The sequence below is a fragment of the Choloepus didactylus genome, chromosome 9 (assembly GCF_015220235.1).
Source record: "Choloepus didactylus isolate mChoDid1 chromosome 9, mChoDid1.pri, whole genome shotgun sequence".
NCBI lineage: Eukaryota > Metazoa > Chordata > Mammalia > Pilosa > Megalonychidae > Choloepus > Choloepus didactylus.
Genome location: NC_051315.1, coordinates 45,351,108 through 45,375,835, shown reverse-complemented (window position 1 = coordinate 45,375,835; position 24,728 = coordinate 45,351,108). Strand labels below are relative to the sequence as shown.

The 24,728-nt window shown below is 37.3% G+C and overlaps 1 protein-coding gene across 2 annotated transcripts; it reads left to right on the top strand.

Annotated features, from left to right (window-relative positions):
* The first annotated feature begins 17,364 nt into the window (after positions 1-17,364).
* ERMN (ermin) lies at positions 17,365-24,653 on the top strand. 2 transcript variants are annotated; one of them, XM_037850417.1, is made up of 4 exons: positions 17,365-17,875; positions 18,536-18,628; positions 21,462-21,842; positions 23,715-24,653. In XM_037850417.1, the coding sequence occupies exons 1-4, from the start codon at positions 17,635-17,637 to the stop codon at positions 23,720-23,722; spliced, it is 723 nt and encodes a 240-aa protein (XP_037706345.1). In that variant the 5' UTR covers positions 17,365-17,634; the 3' UTR covers positions 23,723-24,653. The 2 variants fall into 2 exon arrangements, with proteins under 2 accessions (XP_037706345.1, XP_037706344.1); XM_037850416.1 differs by lacking the exon at positions 23,715-24,653 and having other exon boundaries at positions 17,367-17,875; positions 21,462-23,389.
* Positions 24,654-24,728: the final 75 nt, after the last annotated feature.

The window sequence follows — 24,728 nt, the reverse complement described above, 5'->3', positions numbered from 1 at the left end:
GTGCACTTAGCACTCTGATAGTTGCTATATGACATACAAAGGAGGTACGATATTAAAGGAGATAAAAGTCAAATATCAAATACCAAATTGTATTTTTATTGTTTACTGATGAGTCCTTTAAAAATTCTGTGTAGGAAGCATTGGAAATCAGGAGATTGGACCAACCACCAGCTTTACAAAGATTTATTTTTTTAAGGTTTTAGTTTGTTAAAGCTGCTGGAATGCAGTATACCAGAAATGAGTTGGCTTTTACAATGGGGATTTATCAGCTTACAAGTTCACAGTTCTGAGACCGTCTTATGTCCAAATCAAGACATCAACAGGACGGTACCTGAGCTCTGAAGGCTAGCTGCCTGTGAGCTCAGGTTCCTCTGTCACATGGGAAGGCACATGGTGGCACCTACTGGTCCGTCTTTCCTGGGTTTCATTGCTTTCAGTTTCTGGCTGCTCCTTCGCTCAGCTTCTCTAGGGGCTTCTCTGAATGTCATCTCTTAGCTTCTATGTGGCTTTTATCCCCTTTAGGACTCCTGTAAGAAGATTAAGACCCACCCTGGGACACACCTCAATTGAAATAACCTAATCAAAGTTCCCACCCACAATAGGTCTACATCAACAGGAATGGATTAAAAGAACATGATCTTTTCTAGGGTACATAACAGCTTTAGACCACCACATTGAGTAACAATGAATAAAAATATAACTTCATTGATAATATCAGTGTAATACATTAAAAATGTTTCTACTGGTTTGAAGCTGTTAAGTGTCACATAAAAGGCTATGTTCTATTAATCCATACTTGTGGGGACAGACTTATCATGGGTGGGACCTTTTGATTAGATTATTTCCATGGAGATGTGACCCCACCCATTCAAGGTGGTTCTTAATTAGTTTGCTGGAGTCCTTAAGAGAGCTCAGGGAGAGAGAGAGAGATCTCAGAGCCAAGACAGACCCAGACATTTGGAGATGCAGACGGAAAGATGTTTGGAGATGCTAAGCTAAGAGATGAAGCTCAGAGTTTGCCCCAGAGAAGCTAAGAGAGGACTCTCAGATGCTTAGAGGGAAAGCCATTGGAATCAGAAGTGGAAAGCAATGCAACCTGGGAGTGAAGGACCAGTGGATGCCAGGCACATGCCTTCCCAGTTGACAGGTGCTCCGGGCACCTTCTGTGTTTCTTCAGTGAAGGTATCCTCTTGTTGATGCTTTAGTGTGGACACTTTTATGGCCTTAGGACTGTACATTTATAAGCTAATAAATCCCCTTTGCAAAATCCAATCCATTTCTGGTATATTGCATTCCAGCAGCTTCAGCAAACTGAAACAATGAGGACATTCCATTGTAGTGTATTTCCTCAGTCTTTCATATACTAACTTTATGATTTTTGCCAAACCTCAAACCACCTGTATTAGCCTTTACTTGTTATTAAAAAAATCAATTTCATTTTTATTTGAATTAGCTTATTTGAAAATGAAATGGAAAATTGAAAACAAATATTGGTTGTCATAAATAGCAGATAATTGTAAAAATAAATACAATTAAAGCAAAGTATTGTGATAAAATTCTAGATAAATGCTGTTGCCAGCTCAAGGGATGTCTGTGACCCCTCCCTTTGCTTAAAAGGGAGATTAACAAGTGTTAGGGAAGTTTGAAACAATATTAGCATTAAATATATATGTATATTTAGAGAGATTAAAAGAGAATTATAATAACTTTCTTATTATGTGACTAAATGTTCTTTAATGCATGTCTGAGGACCATTGAATTCATCATTTACCTACTTTGGTACTCACTATTTTAGGGTTTCCAAGGTCAAGTTCAAATATATACATATATTTTTTCAGTTAGCCTTATAGGACCCCTAAGAGATTGGCATTAACAGCATTAATTTATTAGTCCTATTATACAGATGTGGAAACAAAGGTACAATGAGATTAGAAGGAGCCTCCCTTCCATATTTAGTCACTGTTAGAGAAACAAAAACCTTTTTGTAATGAGAGTTAGGATTTGGGGGGTGATTATGATTACCAAATCATTATCTAGATATTCCTTTTTACACTCTGGTATATTAGAGTAGACAGAGGGCAATACCTAAAATCTTTGAACTGTAATCTAGCTTGTTGATCTCTGTTAATGACTGTATAACTATATAGTCTTTATCTTGTGACTATAAAAACCTTGTGTCTGACCCTCACTTATACCCTCTTATCCTGTTTTTCAACTTCAGGGTCTTATGATCACTAAAGACAGCCCCTAATGTTTATTAATGAAAGGCCGTGAGTCAGCCCAGATCTAAACCACCCAACTCCAAAACTGTCTTGCTAGACTGAGCTGGATATAACCAAAATTAGCCCACCTGACATGAACAGTAGCTTAAACCTTAACCCATAAGTGACTTATACCCCATTATAATACTAAAAACTATGCCCATCATCCTACTAAGCCACCATTTTCTTACATACATTCTGTGACTAAGCATGTAAGCAATCTGTGCATGCTCAATAATTAGATCATCTGTAGCCTTGTATCTTAAGCCATTGTGTTCATTATCCTAAAACCTGCCCATGTTTTAATACTATAAAATAATCAGAATTACTGCAGTTCCGAAAGATAGATTTTTAGGCCAATAGGCTGTGTGATTCTCCTGCTTTGCACCTAGCAATAAACTCTTTCTCTCCTTGAAACCCCAGTGTCTCAGGAATTGGTCATTTGAGCACACCAGGCAGAGAATCCACCCTGATTGGTATCACTTCTCCTTATACAATTATTATATTATACTATTTATTAAACATTATTATATTATACATTATACACCTATTTTTTTCAAGCTCTTTTATTATTGAATATCTCAAATAAGTGAGTAATAATAGAAAGTAACAAATATTTTTCATCAAAATATAGGAAGCCAATTTTTCCTTATTTCAAAACCTTAATGATCGATACTTGTTTTCAACCAGAGAAGTACTCAGTGTCTGCTAGTGATTTATTTCAAGAGGGACCTAAGTTGGTAAGTAAATTTTACTCATCTGCATTACTATATAGTGTAATTGAGGTACGGAGAAGAAAGAGACTTGACCCAGGGTGGCAGAATAGAAAGTGTACTGGGCTCCCCAATAACCTCAGATTTAGAGCAATGGAAATCAGGGCCCTTAATGTTGAAAAATATAAGGTGACAGCAGAGGAGGTAGTAAAAATCTGAATAATAGATTTTAAAAGGCTAAAGTCCAAATGGTTTGCAATTTGCAAAAAAACCAAGGAAAATCAAAAGATCTTGGTTACATTCAAGACAAGAGGAAGCTCATCAAAGGAATGGACTCACTGCCTGTGGTTTAAGTTGTAATGCTAATCAGAATAGCTACTGAGAGTAGCTAATGAGAGTACCTCAGTAATTCTATGACAGTAGATCTCTTTAATTCCTATTTTGCTTTTTTGTTAATCTATGAAAGAGACTGATCTCTGTATTAAACTGTGTAGAATAAGCATTAAGAAGGAAGAAGAGAAAACCAAGATGGGATAAAATACTGTAAGATAATCTGCTAAAAAATAAGTTCAAGTTTCCTGTTGTGGGCAGATTAACCCCCAGGGTACAATACCCAGGGTGTAAATGAGGATGACAATATTTGAGAAAATTTGAAGAGTAAGAAAAATAGGAACATGCAAATGTAGACACACATTTCAAAAAGGGACAGAAAAGAGGGTATATTCTGCCATTCCAGACCAGTGAGCTTTAAATTCATCTTGGGCAAGATTCCAGAATGAATTATTAAAGATGTGAATCATAACAAACTGAAAGAGAACCCAGCAAGAGTTCACTAAAATCAATGCATAACAGAGTAACATTATTTTATTCTTTAGCAAGAAATATTGCCTACTGTATTGAGTGTGTTTGATATTTCATGGGCAAATTAGAAGTTCTTTCATGACATTTCTAGGGAAATGATGGAGAAGAATGGTTTTAATGTTATGAAAAACACCCACTTGGAAGATAGCTCACATGTGTCTGAACAAGCACTGCTTAACAGAATGCTGTCATCCAAAGAGGATGTTTATGTGATGTTTCCTAGGATTCTTTCATGTGTAACATTTCTTACAGAGGAAGATTGCTAGTGATGGATTCCCTCGGTTTTTGTTTAAGAAAGTCTTTATTTCTGTTTCACTATTTAAGGATAATTTCATTGGATATAGAATTCTAGGCTGGTGATTCTTTTCTTCCAATACTTTAAATATTTCACTCCACTCTCTTCTTGCTCTCACGGTTTCTGATGAGAAGTCTGATGTAATTCTTATCTTTCTTCCGCTATAGATAAGGTGGATTTTTCCTTTGGTTTCTTTCAAGATTTTCTCTTCTTGCCTTTGGTTTTCTGCAGTTTAAATACAGTATGTCTGGTGTTTTATGTTGTTTTTGGTATTTATCCTACTTAGTATTCTCTGAGCTTCTCAGATCTGTGGTTTGGTATCTTGTAATTAATTTTGGAAAGTTTTCTTGGCCATCATTATGTCAAATATTCTTCTGCTCCATTCTCTTTTTCTCCTTGTGGTATTCCAATTACACATATGGTACACCTTTTAAATTGTCCCACAGTGTGTGTGTGTGTGTGTATGTGTGTGTGTATATTCTTTTTTTCTCTTTGCGTTTCAGTTCGGGAAACATCTATTGGCCTACCTTCAAACTCACTGATTTTTTTCCTTGGTTGTGTTCAGTCTACCAATGAGCATATCAAAGGCATTCTTATTTCAATTACACTTAAAAAAATTCTAGCATTTCCTTTTGATTCTTTATTAGAGTTTTCATCACTTGGCTTACATTCCTCACACATTATTCAAGGGGAGCTGATCCTTAATGATGACATTCATGAAAAAGATGTGGGGCTCTGAATCATCATTTAGATCAGTTACTATGAGTCAACAGTGAGGGTCAGCTTCCAAAATATTTAAAGCATCAGTCCAAAGTGCTTATGTGTATTAAACAAGAAAAGGAGCAAACCTCTGTCACATTGAATCAAATCTCTTTCTTTATTGAAGAGCTTCTTAGAATCTTAATTGTGCCTAAGTTCACCATGATTTTCCAAAATGATAAAGTACCCACCACATTTCCCAAACTTATTTGACCACTAATCTGTTTTTGAATCCTGGCTCTGGGATTTAATGATTTGGAACATTTGGTGAGTCATGTAACCTCTAAGTACCTTAGTTTTGTCATTTATAGAATAGAATATAATTTCTCCTTGACAATCTTGCTGTGAAAATTAAGTGAGAATGTTTTGCAAAACATTTACCATAGTGCTGGGCACATAAGATGTGCTGAGTAAATGTTGGAGATTTTCAAACTTATTATTTTTTTCTATTTCTTGGCTCACTTTTTAAAAAAAATTCAGTTTTATTGAGATATATTCACATATCATATAATCATCCATGGTGTACAATCAGCTGTTCACAGTTGTGCATTCATCACCCCAATTTCCCAATCTATTTTTTGAACACTTTCCTTATACCAGAAAAAGTAAAAATAAGAATAAAAAATAAAAGTAAAAAAAAAAAAACACCCAAATCATCCCCTCTCACCCTATTTTCATTTCGTTTTTGTCCCCATTTTTCTACTTATCCATCCATACACCGGATAAAGTGAGTGTGATCCACAAGGCTTTCACAATCACTCTGTCACCCCTTGTAAGCTACATTGTTATACAATCATCTTCAAGAGTCAAGGCCACCGGGTTGCAGTTTGATAGTTACAGGTATTTAGTTCTAGCTATTCAAGACAAGAGAAAGCTCATCAAAGGAACAGACTCACTGCTTGTGGTTTAAGTTGTAATGCTTAAAACCTAAAAAGGGTTATCTATATAGTGCATAAGAGTGCCCACCAGAGTGACCTCTCGACTCCATTTGAAATCTCTCAGCCACTAAAGCTTTATTTCGTTTCGTTTCACATCCCCCTTTTGGTCAAGAAGATGTTCTCAATCCCATGATGTTGGGTCCAGATTCATCCTCGGGTCTGGGCTCACTTTTAAAGAGATGCATAGGAATTAGTGATGTTTAAAATTTACTAACTGATATGATTTGAGCATTTACCAACCAAAAAGGACACTGCTACTGGAACAACCCTTTAGTTATTTGGCCATGGAGATATCAAGGGGTAAGGGGCAAAGGCAGTGGTGGGGACTCTGGGAGAGACTTAGGACCTTGCTGTTTTCTCAATTACAGTGAAAATATTTCAATATTTTAAAAGGCAGTGATGCCTCTATTAGTATGTATCTTCCCAGTCTCAGCCCTACACTTGGGCAAATGGGAATATATTCAGAGAAGAATGATTAATAGGGTAAAGGTACTCAAAACAATGCAGCAAAAGGAATCAGAGATGTTTATCTTAGGAAAAGAAGACTTGAGGGAAGGGGTTGGGCATGAAGCTGTCTTCAGATATCTGAAGGATGTCAGGTAGAAGGCTGACTTGTTTCTGTGTGACTCCAAAGGGTTCAATCAAGAAGAATCAATGTATGAAAGCTTTAGGGCATGAATCTCAGCTCTACAGTAGGAAAAGTTTTCAGAGCTCAGCACAGTTCAAAGAGGGCTTGCCTCTGTGAAGTGTTGAATTCTCCATTATTAAAGATGTTCCAAAAGAAAGTAGTCAAATGCCTGGAAGAGATGCTGCATAGGAAACTCAACTCAAAGATCCCTTCATTTCTGAGTATCTTTGTTTCTATGACCATCTTTGTTTCTATGACAAAGTTCTTGGTGGCAATTTTCCACTAACTAATTACGTACATTATGTTAAATATATTTCACTCTTTACCCCTGAATAAAATAGGAGCAAAGAACTCCATAAGTTAACTAGCAAGGTAAGCCATTGCAGTTAGAATACGAGTTGGGGACCTCTGCACCTCTGAGGGGAACCAACACAATGAGAATAAATACAAGTAAAAGTAGTTCAATATCACAGAGAAGTACACAACAACTAGAACCCAATTGGTCAGCTTATTTTTAAAACTTTTCAAATTTTCCTTAATTCAATACAAAACAATATATTTTAGTTACTTATCAATGCCAGTTAATGTAGTGAACAAGGAACCAAAGGAGGATAAGAAAGATTTAGAGAGAGACAGAGAAAGATAAGATTGCTGAGAACAAAAGAGGGAATTGGGCAAAAGGATGTTGTTTTATTTGCCTTACTCCCTGGTCTTTCTCATGACTTTTCCTCAGCTTTGTAAGGACTTTATACTTCTATAAAATTCAGGTTTTTTATCTATAAAAGGAAGAGGCTGTGTGAAGGGTTAGAGATGAGGAAGGAAACAAATCACGGTAGACTTTCCGCTTAAGGATAACTGTAGTTCTGATTGCTGCCTTCTCTTACTCATTTTTCTCTTCTCCCTCAGGATTTTGGGATAGAAGAAGAGGCAAATTGCTCCTTAAAATTTGTCATAAGAACCTGCCCTAGGCATAAATTTTATTATCAACCCTGAAATCTCATGAGAACATAGCCTGAGAAATATTACCCATTAAATTATGTCTTTTGCTGAAGAAGGAAACAATTCAATATAACCTTTAGGCTTTTAGGTCGGCATCAGCTCCTTCCCTCAAAACTTGCTTTATACAGAAGTTGCTAGGATTCCTTCATTCCTTAAGTCTCTCTGAACCTGCATCTTTAGTAGAGAAGCATTGGTTTATCAGACATCTTTTTTATAAATTAGAAACGCAAACAAGTATAGAGATTTTTGCAAGCAAAGCCTGTATCCATGAGCACAAGAGAATGTACTTAACAATGGTGTTTCAGTTTGCTAATGTTGCCTTTTTGCAAAACACCAAAAATGGATTGGCCTTTATAAAGGAGGTTTATTTGGTTACACAGATACAGTCTTAAGGCCATAAAGTGTCCGAGGTAAGGCATCAACAATCAGGTTCCTTCACTGGAGAAAGGTATTAGCATCTGGAAAACCTCTGTTAGCTGGGAAGGCACGTGGCTGGCATCTGCTTGCTCTTAGGTTGCATTTCAGCTCCTCTCTCAGCTCCTGTGCATTCTTCAAAGTATCCCTTGTGGCTGCAGCTCTTCCAAAATGTCACTCTCAGTTGCTCTGCTCCTTTTGTCAGTTCATTTATATAGCTCCAGTGATTTAACACCTCTATGGAAATTATCCAATCAAAGTCACCACCTAGTTGGGTGGGTCATATCTCCATGGAAACATCCAATCAAAAGGTTCCAACACAATCAACACTAATACATCAGCCCCCACAAGATTGCATCAAAGATAATGGCGTTTTGGGGGACATAATACATTCCAACCAGCAACAATGGGAATTTAACATTGGAAAGTAAAGGAAGAAGCCCAGACCAACCCAAATAGGAAACCAACCAACCAAACAAACAAAAATTAACACACACACACACACACACACACACACACAAAAAAAAAAACCCACCGCAAACCATGAGGATGGAATGAATTAGAAAAGTGGCTTGTGACTACAATGTTAGCTAAGGTTTGAGGTGCCCTAATCCCCTGAAGTCTCCATTAAATGGAAAACCACTATGGGAAACCAGGAAACTCAGTCCCTTATTTAGAGGAATAGCTGTGTGGTCCATGTGATTTGACTAGGCTATAAAGTTTGCTATAATTTTAATAAACTAAGAATTCATGTTTACGAACATAGACTCTGGAGCCAGACTTCTTTGGCTGAAATCCTGGCTCTGTCCCTTACTATATGAGTGACTTTGGCAAGTTTCTGTGCCTCACTTTGCTCACCTGTAAAGCGATGACAGCAAGAGTACTCGTCTCAAAGGGTTGTTGGGAAGATTAACTGTCTATTGTATGAAAAACTCTCTGAATAAAGCTTGGCACATAAGTTCTATATGTGTGCTGATTATTTTTATTATTACTGTTTTTTTGTTATTAATGTTATTACCAGGAGCTTATGTGCCCCATATTATTTACTTCCTAAGTAATATGACTAATGAAAAAAAGTTCTCCTCCAAAGCAGTTGCTACCTTTCATTTCTCTTTCTTTCGGTGTGGGTTGGAAATTAGAAAGTATAGTGTTGCTTCTTAGAATATGCACCAGAATCACACAGGTGCTTGTTTAAAATACAAATTCTGGGCCTTCCACAAATCAGAATTTTTAGAATTGTGGTCTTGAAAAAGTGTTTAAATGAGGTGCCCAAAGGATTCCGAGGCACAGTGAAGTTTGAAGACAACTGAGTAAAGCAAGAATAGCCTACTTCTACTTAGTCTCAGCAACAGAACCATTTCTAGAGCCTGGGTAAAGCTCAAAACATTTTGAAAAAGGTTTTCTTTGGGGCCATATAGTTACATGTTTACTTCATTTTCTAGCTGAAACTCTGCCAATCTGCCAGTAGGTGGCATCTTCAAAATCCTCACCACCCAGCTATAGTTGTAGGAAGTTCAATGCTTAGATCTTGAATCCCTAATACATAATTTAAACAAACAGAAACAGATTTACAAAGGAAGGATAGAAAATGTTCAAATTAATGTTATGGTCACAGTCTAATGACAGAAACTTCTATTTACTGCCAACATAAAACATATTTATATAACAGAGTCCATGAAACAAGCGCTATGCGTGTCTGTACAGAAAGGCAAAAATGAATCACACAAAGCCTGCAAGTACCGGGCAACATATTAATAAATAGCATAGTAACTATCATTCATTCCCCATTATGTGGCAGTCACTGTATTAGGTGATTCACATATATTTTGCTATGCAATTTAATCTTCTCAAAAACTCCATGAGCCAGGCATTTTCCAGATGCCCTGAGGCACTGAAAAGTTAAGTAATTTGCCTAAATTTGTATAGCTTTTCAGAGCTAGAACTGAGATTTAAATTCAGGTCTTTCTATTATGGCATAAGCTTTTCTGTTAGTGAGAAAAGACAATTGCACAAATAAAAACGTAGTAAGTGAGGTGTCATGAACAAAGTAAGCACAGTAAACAGAAACTGCTTTTGGGAAAAAGGGCCATAAAATCTTTTGTGGCTCTGGCTTTAGTAGACAGAGCATCAGGAATGGTAGGGGATGTGAGGAGGCAGATATTCCAGACACGGGGGAAGAATGCCAGGACGTGGATATGGGAAACTACGTTTGGCAATTTGGAATACTTCACTGTGGCAAGGGGAGAAAAATAGAACTGTGCAGTTTTCTGTGATAAACCTGAAAAATAGCTGGATAGTGTGGAAGGAGTTTGTGTTTAAGCAACAGTAAAATGCTGAGTTTTCAAAGTGTGTGTTGTGTTGTGTGTATAGGGAATTATCACAAATGGAGAACTTTTAAAAATGCATTTTATTTAATATCTACCCTGAATCAGATAATGCCCTAGGAGCATTATGATATTATCTCAATAATTCTTTTCTAACCACGGTTAGAGGCATGCTGTCAAATATTTATCCAGGGGTAATGGGAATAATGGATGCAGGTGGCAGACTGGAGGTGGGAGACCAGTTAGTAGACTATTTCAATGGTCTAGATGAACAATACTGCAAGCCTAAATTTAATTTATTTTGTAGACCTCACTGAGTGTGGCGCTATTTTCCCATTTCGCTGAGCTGCCCAGCTCCTGAAGTCCATCTCCTATCATGCTTCAAGTTCTTCAGGGTGAGCAAGCTGATCGTTAAATAGAATTTTAAAGTCGTTGCTCTCCTTACCTGCAGGTCAGGAAAATCTGCACAGCTGTCCGATATTCCTTTCTTAGATTCAACACAAAGACTTTACTAGAAATTGTAATGTATCCTCAGAATTACTTCACTCGTTGAGGGCATGTGAAATTTCCCTGCCTACCTGGAAGCAAAATTTACTCAGTTAAATTATCAGAGCTGCCCTAGGAGAAAACACATCACTGTCACCTTTCATAAAAGGCAGAGATTTACAGCAGACTTGTTGTTTTTTTCTTAAGGAAAAATGTGTTTAATTGTTTTGGGTGCCTTACTGCTGAAAAACATGTTGCCTTTAACTCCTAGTAACATTCAGAACAGTTAGAGAGGGATGGTGCTGGCAGTGATATTATCATCGTACAATCCCCCAGGAGGATTATAAAATGCTTTTGAACTACTAGAGTGTGCATGCACTCTTTCAGACTTTGGTTTGCAAGACATTCTCTTTCTGTGGCTTGATACATAGCCACACAAATTTCATTTCTAGTTAGTGAACACTTACAGAGTCTCTGTGAATAGTGAATAGAGAAGTCATTCTTTCCATTAAAATGTATTAAGAAAAATTGCACATTAAATGACAGGATTATACTTGCTTGGCTAAAAACTCTATGTCTTACGCATTTAGGATCATTTGCTCTTAAAATTATGGCCAAGAGAATAAAATGTTTTATTATGTGGTGATTTCCCCATTCCTTCCTATGCAATCACTCTGAGACAGTCTAAAACATTATTAATCATCACCCCCTATTGATAGATGAGGGAATGAGAATCAGGTAGGGTGAGTGACTTTTCTAAAGTTATAGGGCTAGTAGTAATAATAATAGTAATAGAATTAAGAAACAGTGAAAACAAATATTGAATGAGTACCTATTAAATCACTCTGTGCTAAACAGTTTCCCTGAGTTGACTCATTTAATTTTTCGACAACCCTAAGTGGTATATAATATTATTATTTATATTTTACAGATGAGGAATTTAGTCTCTTAATGTTACAGGTATCTGCTACTTTTTGATTGTTTGTTTGCCTTGCAGTCCTTCTCATGCCATTTTTCTGCTTCAGACACAGACACCTGTTCCAGGCCTGGCCAACTGGAGTATCCTAGCCCCCAAGCCACAGGAACTGGGTCAGGAATTAATTCAGGTCTCAAGCTAGCTCAATCTAAGGACTTTGGCTTGAATTAATAAGAAAGAAACAGTCCCTTCTCTCACATCACAAATTTTATTGATGACGTAAACTTAGAACTGCCAATAGAATATTTGCCATGAGCTGGGGAGCACTAGAGTGGGGAGTCCCATTTCTGTTGCAAGTATTTTGAGTTGAATCTTTTTCACTGTCAACCAATGAAAAATTGTTTACAATGGAAGTGGACACCAAGAGTGGGATGCAGGTTATAGATCTTAAAAAGAGGAATTGGATCCCTAGAGGTGTGATGAGTAGCAGTGAGAATTTGTTCATTCTCAAACGTTGAAGCTGCCAATCACTGTTAAACTGTCACTCTTGAATCTTCATTTACACTATTTCTTTCTGAAGATTGAATTTCAGAAGACTTGTTAGGAAAATACCAGGATGATGGAGTGAGTGGAATTTATTTATAGCTTTTGATTTACAAGTTTCAGTCAAACTTGGACTGTCAGAAAATGGTAAAGGTAAAGAAAATACAAACTTGCTAAAAGAGGTCTTTTCAGACAGCAGCAAATAATGCAAGATAGTAGAGATTCAGAAAAGTATATCCCTCAAAGGGTTGTGAAAGCAAAATCATCTACTCCTAGCCAGTTAGTGAAAATGAAGGCATAGAAGCAGGAGCTCAGTGTACTGGTTTCCTATAGCTGCTGCAACAAATTGCCACAAACCTGGTGGCTTTAAACAACATGAATTTACACTCTTACAGTGAGGGAGTTCAGAAGTCTAAAATCAAGGCTTCAGCAGGACTGCATTGTTTCTGGAGGCTTCAAGGAGTATCTGTATCCTTGTCTTTTTCAGTTGCTGAAGGCTCATGGCCCCTTCCTTGCATCATCCCAACTACTTCTGTCATCACATCTCTTCCTACTTCCTTCGACCTTTTTGCCCTCCACTCAGAACGAATCTTGTGTTTACATTGGGCCTACCCAGATAATCCAAGATAATCTCCCCATCTCAAAATCTTTAACTTAATTACATTTGTAAAATATGTAAGGTAGCATATTCACAGGCTCCAGAGATTAGAATGTGGTTACTTTTGGGGCCTACCATACTCAACTAGATATATATTATGGGATCCAGAAAAAGATTGAACCCGCGGGTCCACCCAACTGCCTCCTAATATGCAGTCTCCTTGTAAGCAAGAGAGACAGGTTACTGAGAACATTGTTTAAATTCTTGCATCCAAACAAGTACAAAGCTAGTTCTGGAATTTCCAGTTAAATGATCTGTTCAATTCACGGAGTTTAAGATTCTTTGAATTAGTTTCTGTAATTTGCAACCCCAACAGGCCCAGTTTCTACACTTGCCAAAGGTCACAGGGTGGTGGAGCTCGGTTTTACACCAAGCTACCTAATGGCCGAGTCCATCGTCCTGCCCACTACAGGGATCACTGATGACAATGTCATTTTTCTTCATTTGAGGAGGCTTCTCGATTCCTGGTTAGTGGCCTCCTTTTTGGCCCCAACTCTTGGTCACAGGAAACTATCCTGTGACTCCTTTAGGCAGGACAACACTCTTCTCTAATCCTCACCAAATGCCCAGCCTCTTTCTTCCTATACTTTTCTTTAAAATGGTCTCCAGTGGTGCACTGGGAAGCCAGATCCCAGATTCTAGGACCACATACTTTTCCTGGGGTATAAGAAAGGCTTTTTCTTTATAGAGACAATAAATAATTCTACCTCCCCCGAAGGTTGCAAAAAGATGCTTCTTTTAAGCTGCCCTGAATTTTCCAATTCTGTTATATTAAATTCCTAAAACTCATCTGTTATCCCAGAATTTCTTCAGTAGTACCGTGGAAGAAACCATTGTTTACTTTAGGATTTTATACTGCCAGTGGAGCTGTTGTTCCACATCAGGCATAAATATAAAGGCAAGGCACTATTTTGGCACAAGACTATCAACAGAATCTAATTTATACCGGGTGGCAGGCAAAACTTGTTTTTTGAAGTGATATTTATGGATATAGATTGGTTTTGTTATGTTACGGTATTCTGTATTTCTGCAAGTTTGCTTTAGCTGCGCTGTCCCTTTAATTTGGGATTTTAATTCCTTAGGTGAATTAGTTCAAATTACCCTATTTCCACACTGTCCTTCAGAGCTGCATATCCCTGTGAGGTATTACTCTATATCCTAGAGCAGATTCTATGGGTTATTGGTGGGATTTTGAACGGAAAATTTGCATATGGTAAATGTGTTGGTTCAGAGAGATATTTAAAGCCCATATCTATGGCGACGTTCTCATGTGCTTAATCTGATGGGTCTAAATTACATTTTCTAGAATTATCTTCCTGTATGTTTCCATTTATGGTGGGCCAGAAGAGACATTCTTGTGTGAGATTTGGAGGACAGACGGGAAGCAGCAGCTATTTTGTAGTTCTCACACACTATTGCTCATCTGCCGGCTCTCCCTGTTGGCTTGGAGTTAGTAGCCAAGCCAGCAACTGCTCCACCTTTCCTTGGTTCCTCCTTCGGCTCTCTGATTCCTAGATCAGAAACTGATTGTTTAAATTTATCTCTTGCTTTTATTCAGTGATCACTGGTCTTAGCTATAACATCAACTTATGACTTGGTTTCTCAGATGTTGCTAAATGTCAAGAGCTTATAACTTTTTGCCAAATCTTTTTTATGGACCTAATATAGACTTAACATTAAGCATATAGCATTTGATAAAAGGAATGTGGACATTTACATTTATTTTGAAATCTTTACCTTCCCATGTGAATGATCCTTTCATCATATTTTGTTATAGATTTGATAATGGTTACATTTACAAGACTTCCTTCACCATTAGGAACAATAACTAGAGAAAAAGCCAAAGCTAAATATTCCACTAAATCATCTAAAAAAAAAGGCAAGTTCATGTAGTTGGACGGATTATGCAATACGATTTGAATTAGGGATCATTAGTACAAAATCTTTTTTCTTTTTTCTTTTTTTTACAAATAATGGGTGACATTATACCTCTTTATGTACAAAATACCCTGTGTTTTATCTGGCAGTTGGATGGTCTCATTTTGGTACTAAATGTATCTCTTGTCGCCACCTACTTGTAGGGGAAATACACATGTTCTACATCATTTACCTGACTTCCCTTGTTAGCAGAACAGCAGAAATATGCCATTTTTTATAAAGGTGAACACATTGGCTTGCTGAAGATGACAAAACTCTGGATCATTTTTCTATTTTTCCAAATTTGAAATAATTTTAATGTCAGAAAAAATATCAACGCATGGTATTAGAAAGAAAATAATCCCCCAAACGTTAAATTCCCATAGAAACTAGGCTATACATTGCAGCTGCCATCGGGTAATAGGAATCCAGGAGTGCAAGAGACCGTGGGCCTGCACTCTCTAGGCAATGTGGTGTCCCTGAGGGCGGCTCCTGAACTGACGGGCTTGGAACTGCCAACTGAATCGCCAGTCATGGGAGACGAGATCCTTTAATGCTACTGTGAGCCTTTCTATGTGCCAGGAACTATATTTGTTGCTGGGCCTTTGGTTGAATTAGTGAAACTTCCTGCCCTTAAGGAACTTGCAATCTAGTATGTCTCCATGCGTTTCTAAGCTTTGGTCTTCTCAGTTTCTACATTCCCTCTGTTTGATTCCCTTCCAATATTTTCTTCTTGCCCTAGCTCCCTGATTGTTCTAGCTCCAAGTTAGTGCAGGGGACTGACTGGTCCCAAAGCTCCAGATTTTGTCCTTTGAATTAAGAGAATTAGTGCATTAAGTCAAGTCCCCGGCTCTCCCAACACTGTCCTCGGCAGCTGTGGTACCGCTTGCCAAGAAGGCCTTGGCAATCAGTCTTCTTGATACCACCTTGAGCCCGCTGCTGCCCTCTCCTGGCTGCCAAGGGTGTTTAATTCTTCAGGCTGGAGCCCTCAGGGGCCGTGGAGACGCTTAACATATCAGCACAGGCCAGAGAGAGCTACGAGCCTTCATCATGCTGCAGATGCTCCGTACCAACTGTGTGACCTTGGGCAAACGCCTCGATTTCTCTCTGCTTCATTTTTCTAGTCTGTAAAATGGGGATAACAATAGCACAGAGTTATGGAGATTAAATGAATTACTATTTGTGAAGCAATTAGAACAGTGCCTGACATATTGTAAGCACTATATAAGAGTTTGTTCAAGAAATTCAAACAAATAAACAAGGGTTAGCGAGTTGTGTAGGGAAGAGCAGGTAATGACAGGAGAGAGTTCTAGAATCGGTTAGCGATGTCTTCTATTTACATGGGAGAAGTGGATAATACACAGAGGTGCCCTGTATTTGTACTTCCTGATACAGACCTTAATGGGTTCAGCACTAGGCACAATTTAAAGGTGATAAATTTGCATTTAATTTCCAACCTCTATTATTCCCTTTAGAAAGGTTTTGAAATTTATTCTCCCTGGGGTAAAATTTATGCATTCATCCAACAATGAATGTTTTTACTGACTACCTACCGACTTTAAGAGAGATGCTACCTGCTGGGGATTCGGTAATAAGCAAGCTTGACATGGTGAAGCTTACATTTCTAGGGGACAAAAGAAACATTATACAGATAATTGTGCAAATAGTTAATCACAACTGTACTCTGAAGGATGAACATAATGTGTAATAGAGTCCTGTCCTAATCCTGTGGCTCAGAGAAAGTGTCTAAAGAAATGGTATTAAGCCTAAGAGCTGAGAATTTAGTGGAGCTGGTTAGGCCAAGGGCTTGTCTTTGAGGAAGAAAAGGGCATTCCAAGCAGAGGGAGCAGCATGGACCAAGGCTCAGGAATCATTTTCTACTATGTGGGATCCAAAAAAGAAAAGGAAATAAAATCTCCCTTTAAAAAAGGTGAGTGGCAGATGTTTTACATATTCACCACTTTCTCCCAAGGGCAGAGATATAATTTTACAGGCATCATGGAATATCAATAGGGAATGTGGAGAATATTAGAGGCAGGGAAAACTTCAAGAAGGAAATTATATCAAAGTTTTAAAGTGTGGACTGGGCTTCCATAGACTTACATTTATTGGAGGATAAGCAGCAGTAGGCCAAATGAATTTTCACTCTAACATAGTAAAAAAATTGGCATTAGCCAATTGGTAGAATTTTTGTCGGTTGTTTGGTTGATTTTATTTGTTTTCTGGGGTCCCTTCTCTGGGCTCCTGAGAGCATACCATGAAATTTGCTGCCAGAACCATTCACAATAAAGTTGTCTTGTTTACAGGTTTTTGATAAGCTGTTTCTATTCTTTAATAAATAAGAAACAGGGCCATTGTCCCATACAAAAATAGCTGAGGTTTTACTTGAACAAAATCTGTTTGGAAATGTTAAGCTGGTTACACAGAACTAATATGCCTCAAGGTGGTCATTCTCTCTGGATTAAAGCTGTGGAACAATTGTGGCTCCTGTTACAAGGAAAATGACAAAGGGCCATTATAAAAAGGGACAAAAATCTCTGTTCCCAGAGGATGACTGACAAGCTCAAAGTCCCCCTCTGCATGCCAACACAAAAGCCTGCTTGCCTCGGATTGTTTGTTTATGTAAATCAAAAGGGTGCCATTAATACTGCTAGTGGGACTGCCAACAACAAAGAAGGTGGGGACTGGCTGGAGTCGAGCTCATGGGCTGGTGGCGAATCTGACAAATCCTATTGCTTTGGTTCTAAGCTCTGTCTGGACAGCTGTAGGTAAAGAAGCTTGTTATGTACTAAAGTAAATAATTTGTATTCTGAGAGTAGGAGTTGGGATTGTAGGGTTTCAAGGCAAGAAAATTTATCTTCTCAAGGATCTGCTTCCTCGGTTTCCCCAAAGAGCTCTTCACATTGGACTCAGCTGTCCATCATGACAGAGGTTCCAGTGACATTTGGTCAAGCCAGGTGTAATGGGGCAACACCACCTGAAAATGGGCAACGACCCATCACTAAAATCACTGAAGAAACCACTGATGCTTATGGCACCCTGCCGCACTACCGGGTAGACCCTAGACTTGAAGATCTATGCACAGAAGGAAATCAGGAGGAAAGTGAAAAATCACAAGGGAACATGCCACTCACCTGGTCCACGGATGAGCAGCGTGTAAAAGGTAAAGTATCTCGCTGTTGCTCCATTTGCTTGTTTAGATTTGTAAACTTCCTTGGGCCTCTTTTCAAAAACTGCTATAACAGGAATGACCTAGATTCTGGAATAATTGTGGCCCTTTATTCTACTGAGGCTGAATAACACAAGGACTAAATCCCTGTCTCAGTTCAATCCTAGCCTTTTCTATTTGCTAGCTCTGTGACCATGGACAACTTTTCTAGCCTCTGGAAGCCTCAGTGTTCTCATTACAAGAAGGTGGAATAAAAATAGTACCTGCATTTATAGGGTTGTGGTGAGGATTATTTAAAATAATTCATGTAAATTGCTGCATATAGTAAGTGATGGTTAAATGTTAACTACTGTTATTTATTATTATTATTGGAAGCCCCATTATTATTGGAACAAAGAGAATTCAAAATTTCCAAGTTTTCCAAATATATATAATTGAAGATACCTGAAATATTGGTTCCATGTCTTATATTGATATAGGAAAGATTATTATCCTTATAAATAAACGGTCTCAATGAAGAAATGAGTTGGAAGTCAATTGTAAATTTTAGTCATCATAATTGAAGTTAAAAGAAATCTTAGAAATCTTAAATTGACAACTTTTTATTATCAAATTATTTAAATGTTAAAACATTAATCTTGTATTTTTTTCCAGAAAAACCAGAAGAGAAACTCTTGATAGTTCATAAGGCTATCACAGATCTTTCTCTCCAGGAAACAAGTGCTGACGAAATGATATTCAGAGAAGGTAATGGGAACTACCATTTTGTACACAGAAAGTGTCTGACTGAATATAGATAACAATTTTTGCATGGGGATGTTGCATGAGCATGATATTGCAAAGCAAGCCAGGCAATGCCTTCAAAATCTCAAAGCTGCTATAGGCAGGTAGGAAGTCTTTACTAATCTGTGGGTTTCACCTTAGAAAACACGCCAGATAGTTCAAGATTGAGACTTCCTTGATTGGTGTAGCTGATTGGCATGCTTTAACCTGAGGACATGATATTTGTCTCTTATTAAATTAGTTCACTAAGTCAACATTTCTTATTGATTTGGTTTCTCCAAATCTGTGTCAGGTACCTTATGAAATGCAATTGTTTCAAAAAATGGGTTTTTCCCCAAAGTCTACCATTGACATATGGTTTAAAGTAATCTTATAAATTGATTTAATTTACAGGAAAATTCTAGACCTCTGATAAAAGCACAAAATAGTTGCCTAATTCTTGTCAAAAATAGCTCCTAGGGTGATAAAATTAGTTTTAATTGTGTCCTTTCAGAAAATAGGAGAATGAAAAGGACATTGATTTCTAAGTGACTACATTATATTTCAAAAAAACTCAGCCTGACATATGAATCCTTTAGAGGTCTATTCTAAGAAGACACCTATATTCATGCAGTTCCTAAATAAAGAGCAGGATAAAACATATTAATTAATCATTTCTTCCTTATTTTGCTGACATAAACAACTGATCTCAAAATTGAAGTCAGTTCCTAAGATCTAACCAGTTTAGCTGAGTTAGGACTTTACAGGCAAGACACTGCAGAGACTGTTGGTTGACCTATTAGAACATCACATAAAGTAGTATATGCCAAGGAGGACACAGATGTGATTGGCAGTTTCCTAGGGTCGCCTCTCAGAATGTGTCTGCTGACCAGGCAGTGGTTCACTGGAGAGATGCTTACGGGAGAATGTAGTAAGCCACAGCTATTGTCAAGTTCTTCCATCATCAGAGATCATTTATACAAGACTTAAGCCTTAGAAGCTAAATCAGCTCTTTGCCTTAATCTTTATGCTTCCAGTGTAGCTGAGGCAGGGATCTCAGTTTTCTGTGTAGAGCCTCTTTCAAAGTTTTTCATCAGGAAATCCATGGAGACAACAGTTTTATAGGATCTTTTACTTTGATCAAGTAGAGACTGAAAACAGTCTGGATTTTCAAAGGGCTATCTCACCAGTGAATTTTCCCCCGAATTCATGCTTTCTTGTTAGAGGTAACATATGTTTTTTCAGATTTTGGTGTTTTTTATTTTCATAATGATAAACAGCTATATAGCCCACAAAGAGAATACTCTTGAATTGAAAAATACAAAGATGCTAAAAATATTGAGGAAAATCTATAATTTTTTAACGAGTAATTTCATACATATATGACAAAAGAAAGCTTAAGATTATAGCAAACATTCAAATGTATGTTTTTAATGTAAAGAATGTTGACTGGGCACTAACAACCTGATAGGAGCTGTGTGTATATAGTTAGGGCTTATAATCCACCTTTACGTCTATTTCTCTGTGTAAGTTTATGATTTGATTCCTAGAATTGGGAAAACAAAAAAAAAAAAATGAAAAGAAATTAAAAAGCTTGAATTAAAATGAATTTGTAAACATCTTTCAGTGAGAGTAAAAAATTGTGGACAGGTAGGGCAAAGAGGAATGTTGCCTTTGACCTTATTTATAGACTGTTATTATAGAATAGTATATAAAAATTTATGCATTTATAGATTCTCAAAAGAGAATAGTGAATCCAGGCCTAACTAGCCAGGCAATATTTTTGAGTCACGTGTACTACAGATTGAAGTTTACCACAGATGTCCTTTAGGATTAAAGCCCAGAGAGCAACTTCTGCTATCTTGTAAATAATTATTTCTAGCAAGCTTAATAAATACTGGTGAGAGTATGCTGATATGATCTAATTGTTTGAAAAATAAAAAGTGCGATGTATTAAGTCTTTCAGAAGTCACTACATGGTGCCAAACAACTGCATATCTTTAGGGCCATGTCTTACACAACAAGATAATCTATCATTATGTAGATATGGTCTCAGTGGAATTTTTCCGTCTTGGCTCTCTAGAAATCAATGGCAGAGCTTAGGCTATATAGTATATAGTTTGGTGGGCTTGTAGCATAGGTTAGCCCAGCACATGCCTCTGGAACATAGGTGGCCCCTGCTCCTCCTTTGACACCTGATTACTTTAGGCTCACTAGGAGAAACATGGTGACAGGTGCTGCGTGTGCTACCCTCACTGTGACCAGACATGGGCAGTCATAGTTTTTGCTGTTGGAAGAAAGTCCTTTAACCTCCTGGTGGTATTTTCCTAATTTTTCTTGAGGGGTGTGTGTGGGCATGTGTGTGTACATACATGTGTGTGTGTGTGAATGATTGTGAAAGTGATAGTTCCAAATATTTTGCTTGTATATTCACATATAGTTGTGATGGACTATACATAATTTTTAATAGTGTATCTCAGGGAACACCAGTCACACCAGATTCAGTGGTACACACAAAAAAGAGTTCTATAGTCAAATGAGATTGGGTTGCCTGCTTTCTTGGAAATTTACAATATTCATTAGCATTTTAGGCTTGGATAAATCCTGAAGAAGCTTGTTTAACTGTGTTTAATACAGTTGTTTCCCAGGCTAATTTGACTATGAAGTCTATTTTATTGTGTAAAATATATAAGTAACCCATGGAATAATACCCCATAAAACACATGTTGGGGAATGCTTGTTCAGAAAAATAATTTGGAAAATAGCTGGGTATTTTGGAGACCATGCACATCTCAACTGCTAATTGATTTTACTACAGGGCATCAGTGGGAGAAGATTCCTCTAAGCAGCAGTAACCAGGAAGTAATTCGACAGATGGAAAAGATTGCTGGAAAATCTTTAGAAGAAAGAGAAGATGGAGCTAGGAAGAACAAAGTCTACCAGGAAACTGAAATTAAATGGTTGGGGTTTCGGAAACCTAGCAAAGTTGACATGCTGCATTCTAAGCATGATGAGGAGCAAGAGGGTTGGGATGAAGAAGCTAGTAATGATGATGATGATGATTGTAATGATGATGAAGATGTAGTTCGAGTAATGGAGTTTATGAAAAAAAATGAAGAGGGTCCTCAATTAAAAGAAGAAGATGATGCAAATGAGGACTCCCCACTCAGCAGCCCCAGTTCCCAACCAGCGACACCAGATGAGCAGCCAAACTTGGGGAAGAAGAGTGACATCTCCAGAAGTGCTTATTCAAGATACAATACAATTTCCTATCGGAAAATTAGGAAGGGGAACACCAAGCAAAGAATTGATGAATTCGAGTCTATGATGCATTTATAAACTAACTGGAGCTGAGAAATTCTCATGCCCACTAAAGCAAAAGCTAATTCTTTTTTCCCTGAGATATATCTTTTTATGCCTTATTTTTGTCATTCCCTTTAGAGAAGTAGAAGCTTACTCTCTGTTTCATTCTAAAATAATGTGGAAATAACCCTAGACAATACTCAGTCTATTAACTTCAAGTTAAGAAGCATTAGATTCATTCTTGGGCATTTGCTTTGTAAAACGTCACTAATACAGCACTGTGTGATAAGCACCAACAGCCAGCACAACTGGGGAAATCTGTCATGACTTGGCTTTAAAAGGGGCAGAATGCTAGGAAATGAAGTCATCAGATGAGAGAGATGACTGCTTGAAATGATTCCTGTCTTACTTTTGTTGTCTTTGAGGGTGATAGAAATTCTAATGGTAAACCTCTCTTACTTTTAAACATGGTTGAACAGACTCTGGCAATAAACTTTCCAGAATGCTTTGTCTTTCCGATTATCTTCAAAAAAGATAGATTTTAAGTAGTTCTCAGTGGCATTTCCAGAGTGAAAATTCTTAAGGTCTCCTTTCTAGGCGTTCCCAAACACTGAATTTTCTGACTGGAGGGGCTGAGTAATTGTCAGCTGGGAGAGTTCTGGTTTCTAAATGTTGGCTTTATGCTCTCAAGCTGAATGAAACCATTGTGAGGCTGATACAAAGGAAGGACTAAAAGTCTATTGATGGCCAATAGACTAAAGAGTTATATTCGATAGTTTCATTTTTGTGGCTGAAAATAAAAATTTTGTCTAGCACAGTTAAAGTCATTAAAAATGATAATGACAGCTTTATCACCATTTTAAGAAAATACTCTCTCTGTTATCATACTTTCCCTTATTAATAGTATCTCAGAATAATTTTTCCCTTAGAAACCTGAGACAACTCTAGTCATAACTGTACTAGTTACTATGAGAGTGGAAATAATTATCTTAGAATACTTTCAAAGTAGAGCTTAAGCATGTATTTTTAGTGACAAAGCTGATAGTTGTTGGGAATATATAATTTTCTGGATCTCAGCCCAAATCTATATGCTAAAAAATGTACTTGTGGAGTTTCATGCAAACCAGCATGTCGAATAATGTATATTTATGAAAAGGGAGAGTCTATATATTCTTCTTAGATAGTTTGTTCCACAAGTTTTCATTTCATGCTCCCATGTTTATTGCCATGATCTTTCTGTCACCACAGATGAGGAAATTATTTTGGTCCTGAAAATAAAAAGACAATTCCTTATTGTCTGAATGTAATACAGTCCTCATTGTACTATTCAACCCTTTGTTTATTTCTTTTTCATTTTGTGAAAAACCCAGGGTTAGTCTCCTTAGACTACTGCTTATGTATGTGTAACAAATCCCACACACTATAAAGATGGTTTTTAAATTCCTCCTGGCTATATAGTATATATTTCCACAGTATCATATGCTATTACTTAATGTTTACAAGACTCAGTTTTGAGTTCAGTATTGGAGTGCTCCTTTTATTCTTTCAAATAGATATTTTGTACCCTGACCATATAAAAGTTCTGTCACCCTTAATCCATATAGAACTTATAGATCTCGTTCATTACAATGCAAGTTTTCAGAATAAAGCCAGGGAAATCAAGTCTCTGTAGATAAAGCCAGGTAGAAGGTTAATGCACTAGGACAACTTCCTGGTTAATTTAGATCCTCTAAACCTTTCCACCTGGACAACCTATTTTCTTTTTCAGATTACTGATGACCCCTGCAATTCTCCGCTTAACTCAAAGCACAGTATTGTGTTATCCAGCATGTAACTGGACCATTTTGTTAACCTACCATCAAGAGAGCATGTATTTTGAGTTACTCCAGCAGAAGTGATGCATTCCTGTGGAACTTGAGTGAGCTGGGCAGTCTATGGCCATGTACATGGCAAAGCAACTAGCTCTTATGGGATTCCAACACATACTAACCTTGGCCTTTCTAGCTTTGCACTCTTACCAAATGATAAGCCAACCACGAAAGATTTTGTCAGTATGACTATTTCAGGTTATGTTGAATTGGTGAATGCACATGAATGAGGCAGTGTAGTTGCAAAAGAGCACTAAAACTATCCTTTGGCATCAGTGCCTATTTCTCTATACTGCCATCTAACATCAAGGCCATAGAGTTAAATGACTTTACGTAACATGATGGTGATGGATGGATGTTTGATTATCATTAACCCAGGAAAAACAAGGTTCAGATTACAGAGGGATATTTAACATTTTTGACACACATATGGAAGGTTATGAAGAACACGAATTGGTAACTACACATGAAGGTTTATTTGAGCTTTTATGGGTCAAGATTCAGGGGTACTAAGAGTGGCTCTGGTAACTTGTCCTAGGGAATATTGATATATTGTGAGAATGCTGATATTTCTTATATGACTTTTTGTTCTCCTTAGTTGCTGGGTGAACAAGAATTAATAACAGTTCTATTTCCCGATCAATATAAAATTTACCTTTCATAGAATGCTACCTTTGAAGGCACAGAATATGCCAAAAGATAGATAGATAGATATGTGTGTATATATACATGTATATATATTACATGTATATAAATTACATGTAATTTATACATACACTTATTATATATATAATTTAATTAAAAACTGCTGTGTCCAGCCTGCTCTCAATAAAAATTTGTGCCCTTGTTTCTGTTTTCTAGAATTTGTTTTCTTTGGATGACTTTCAAAATATAGAACCTTTGCATATCAGTAG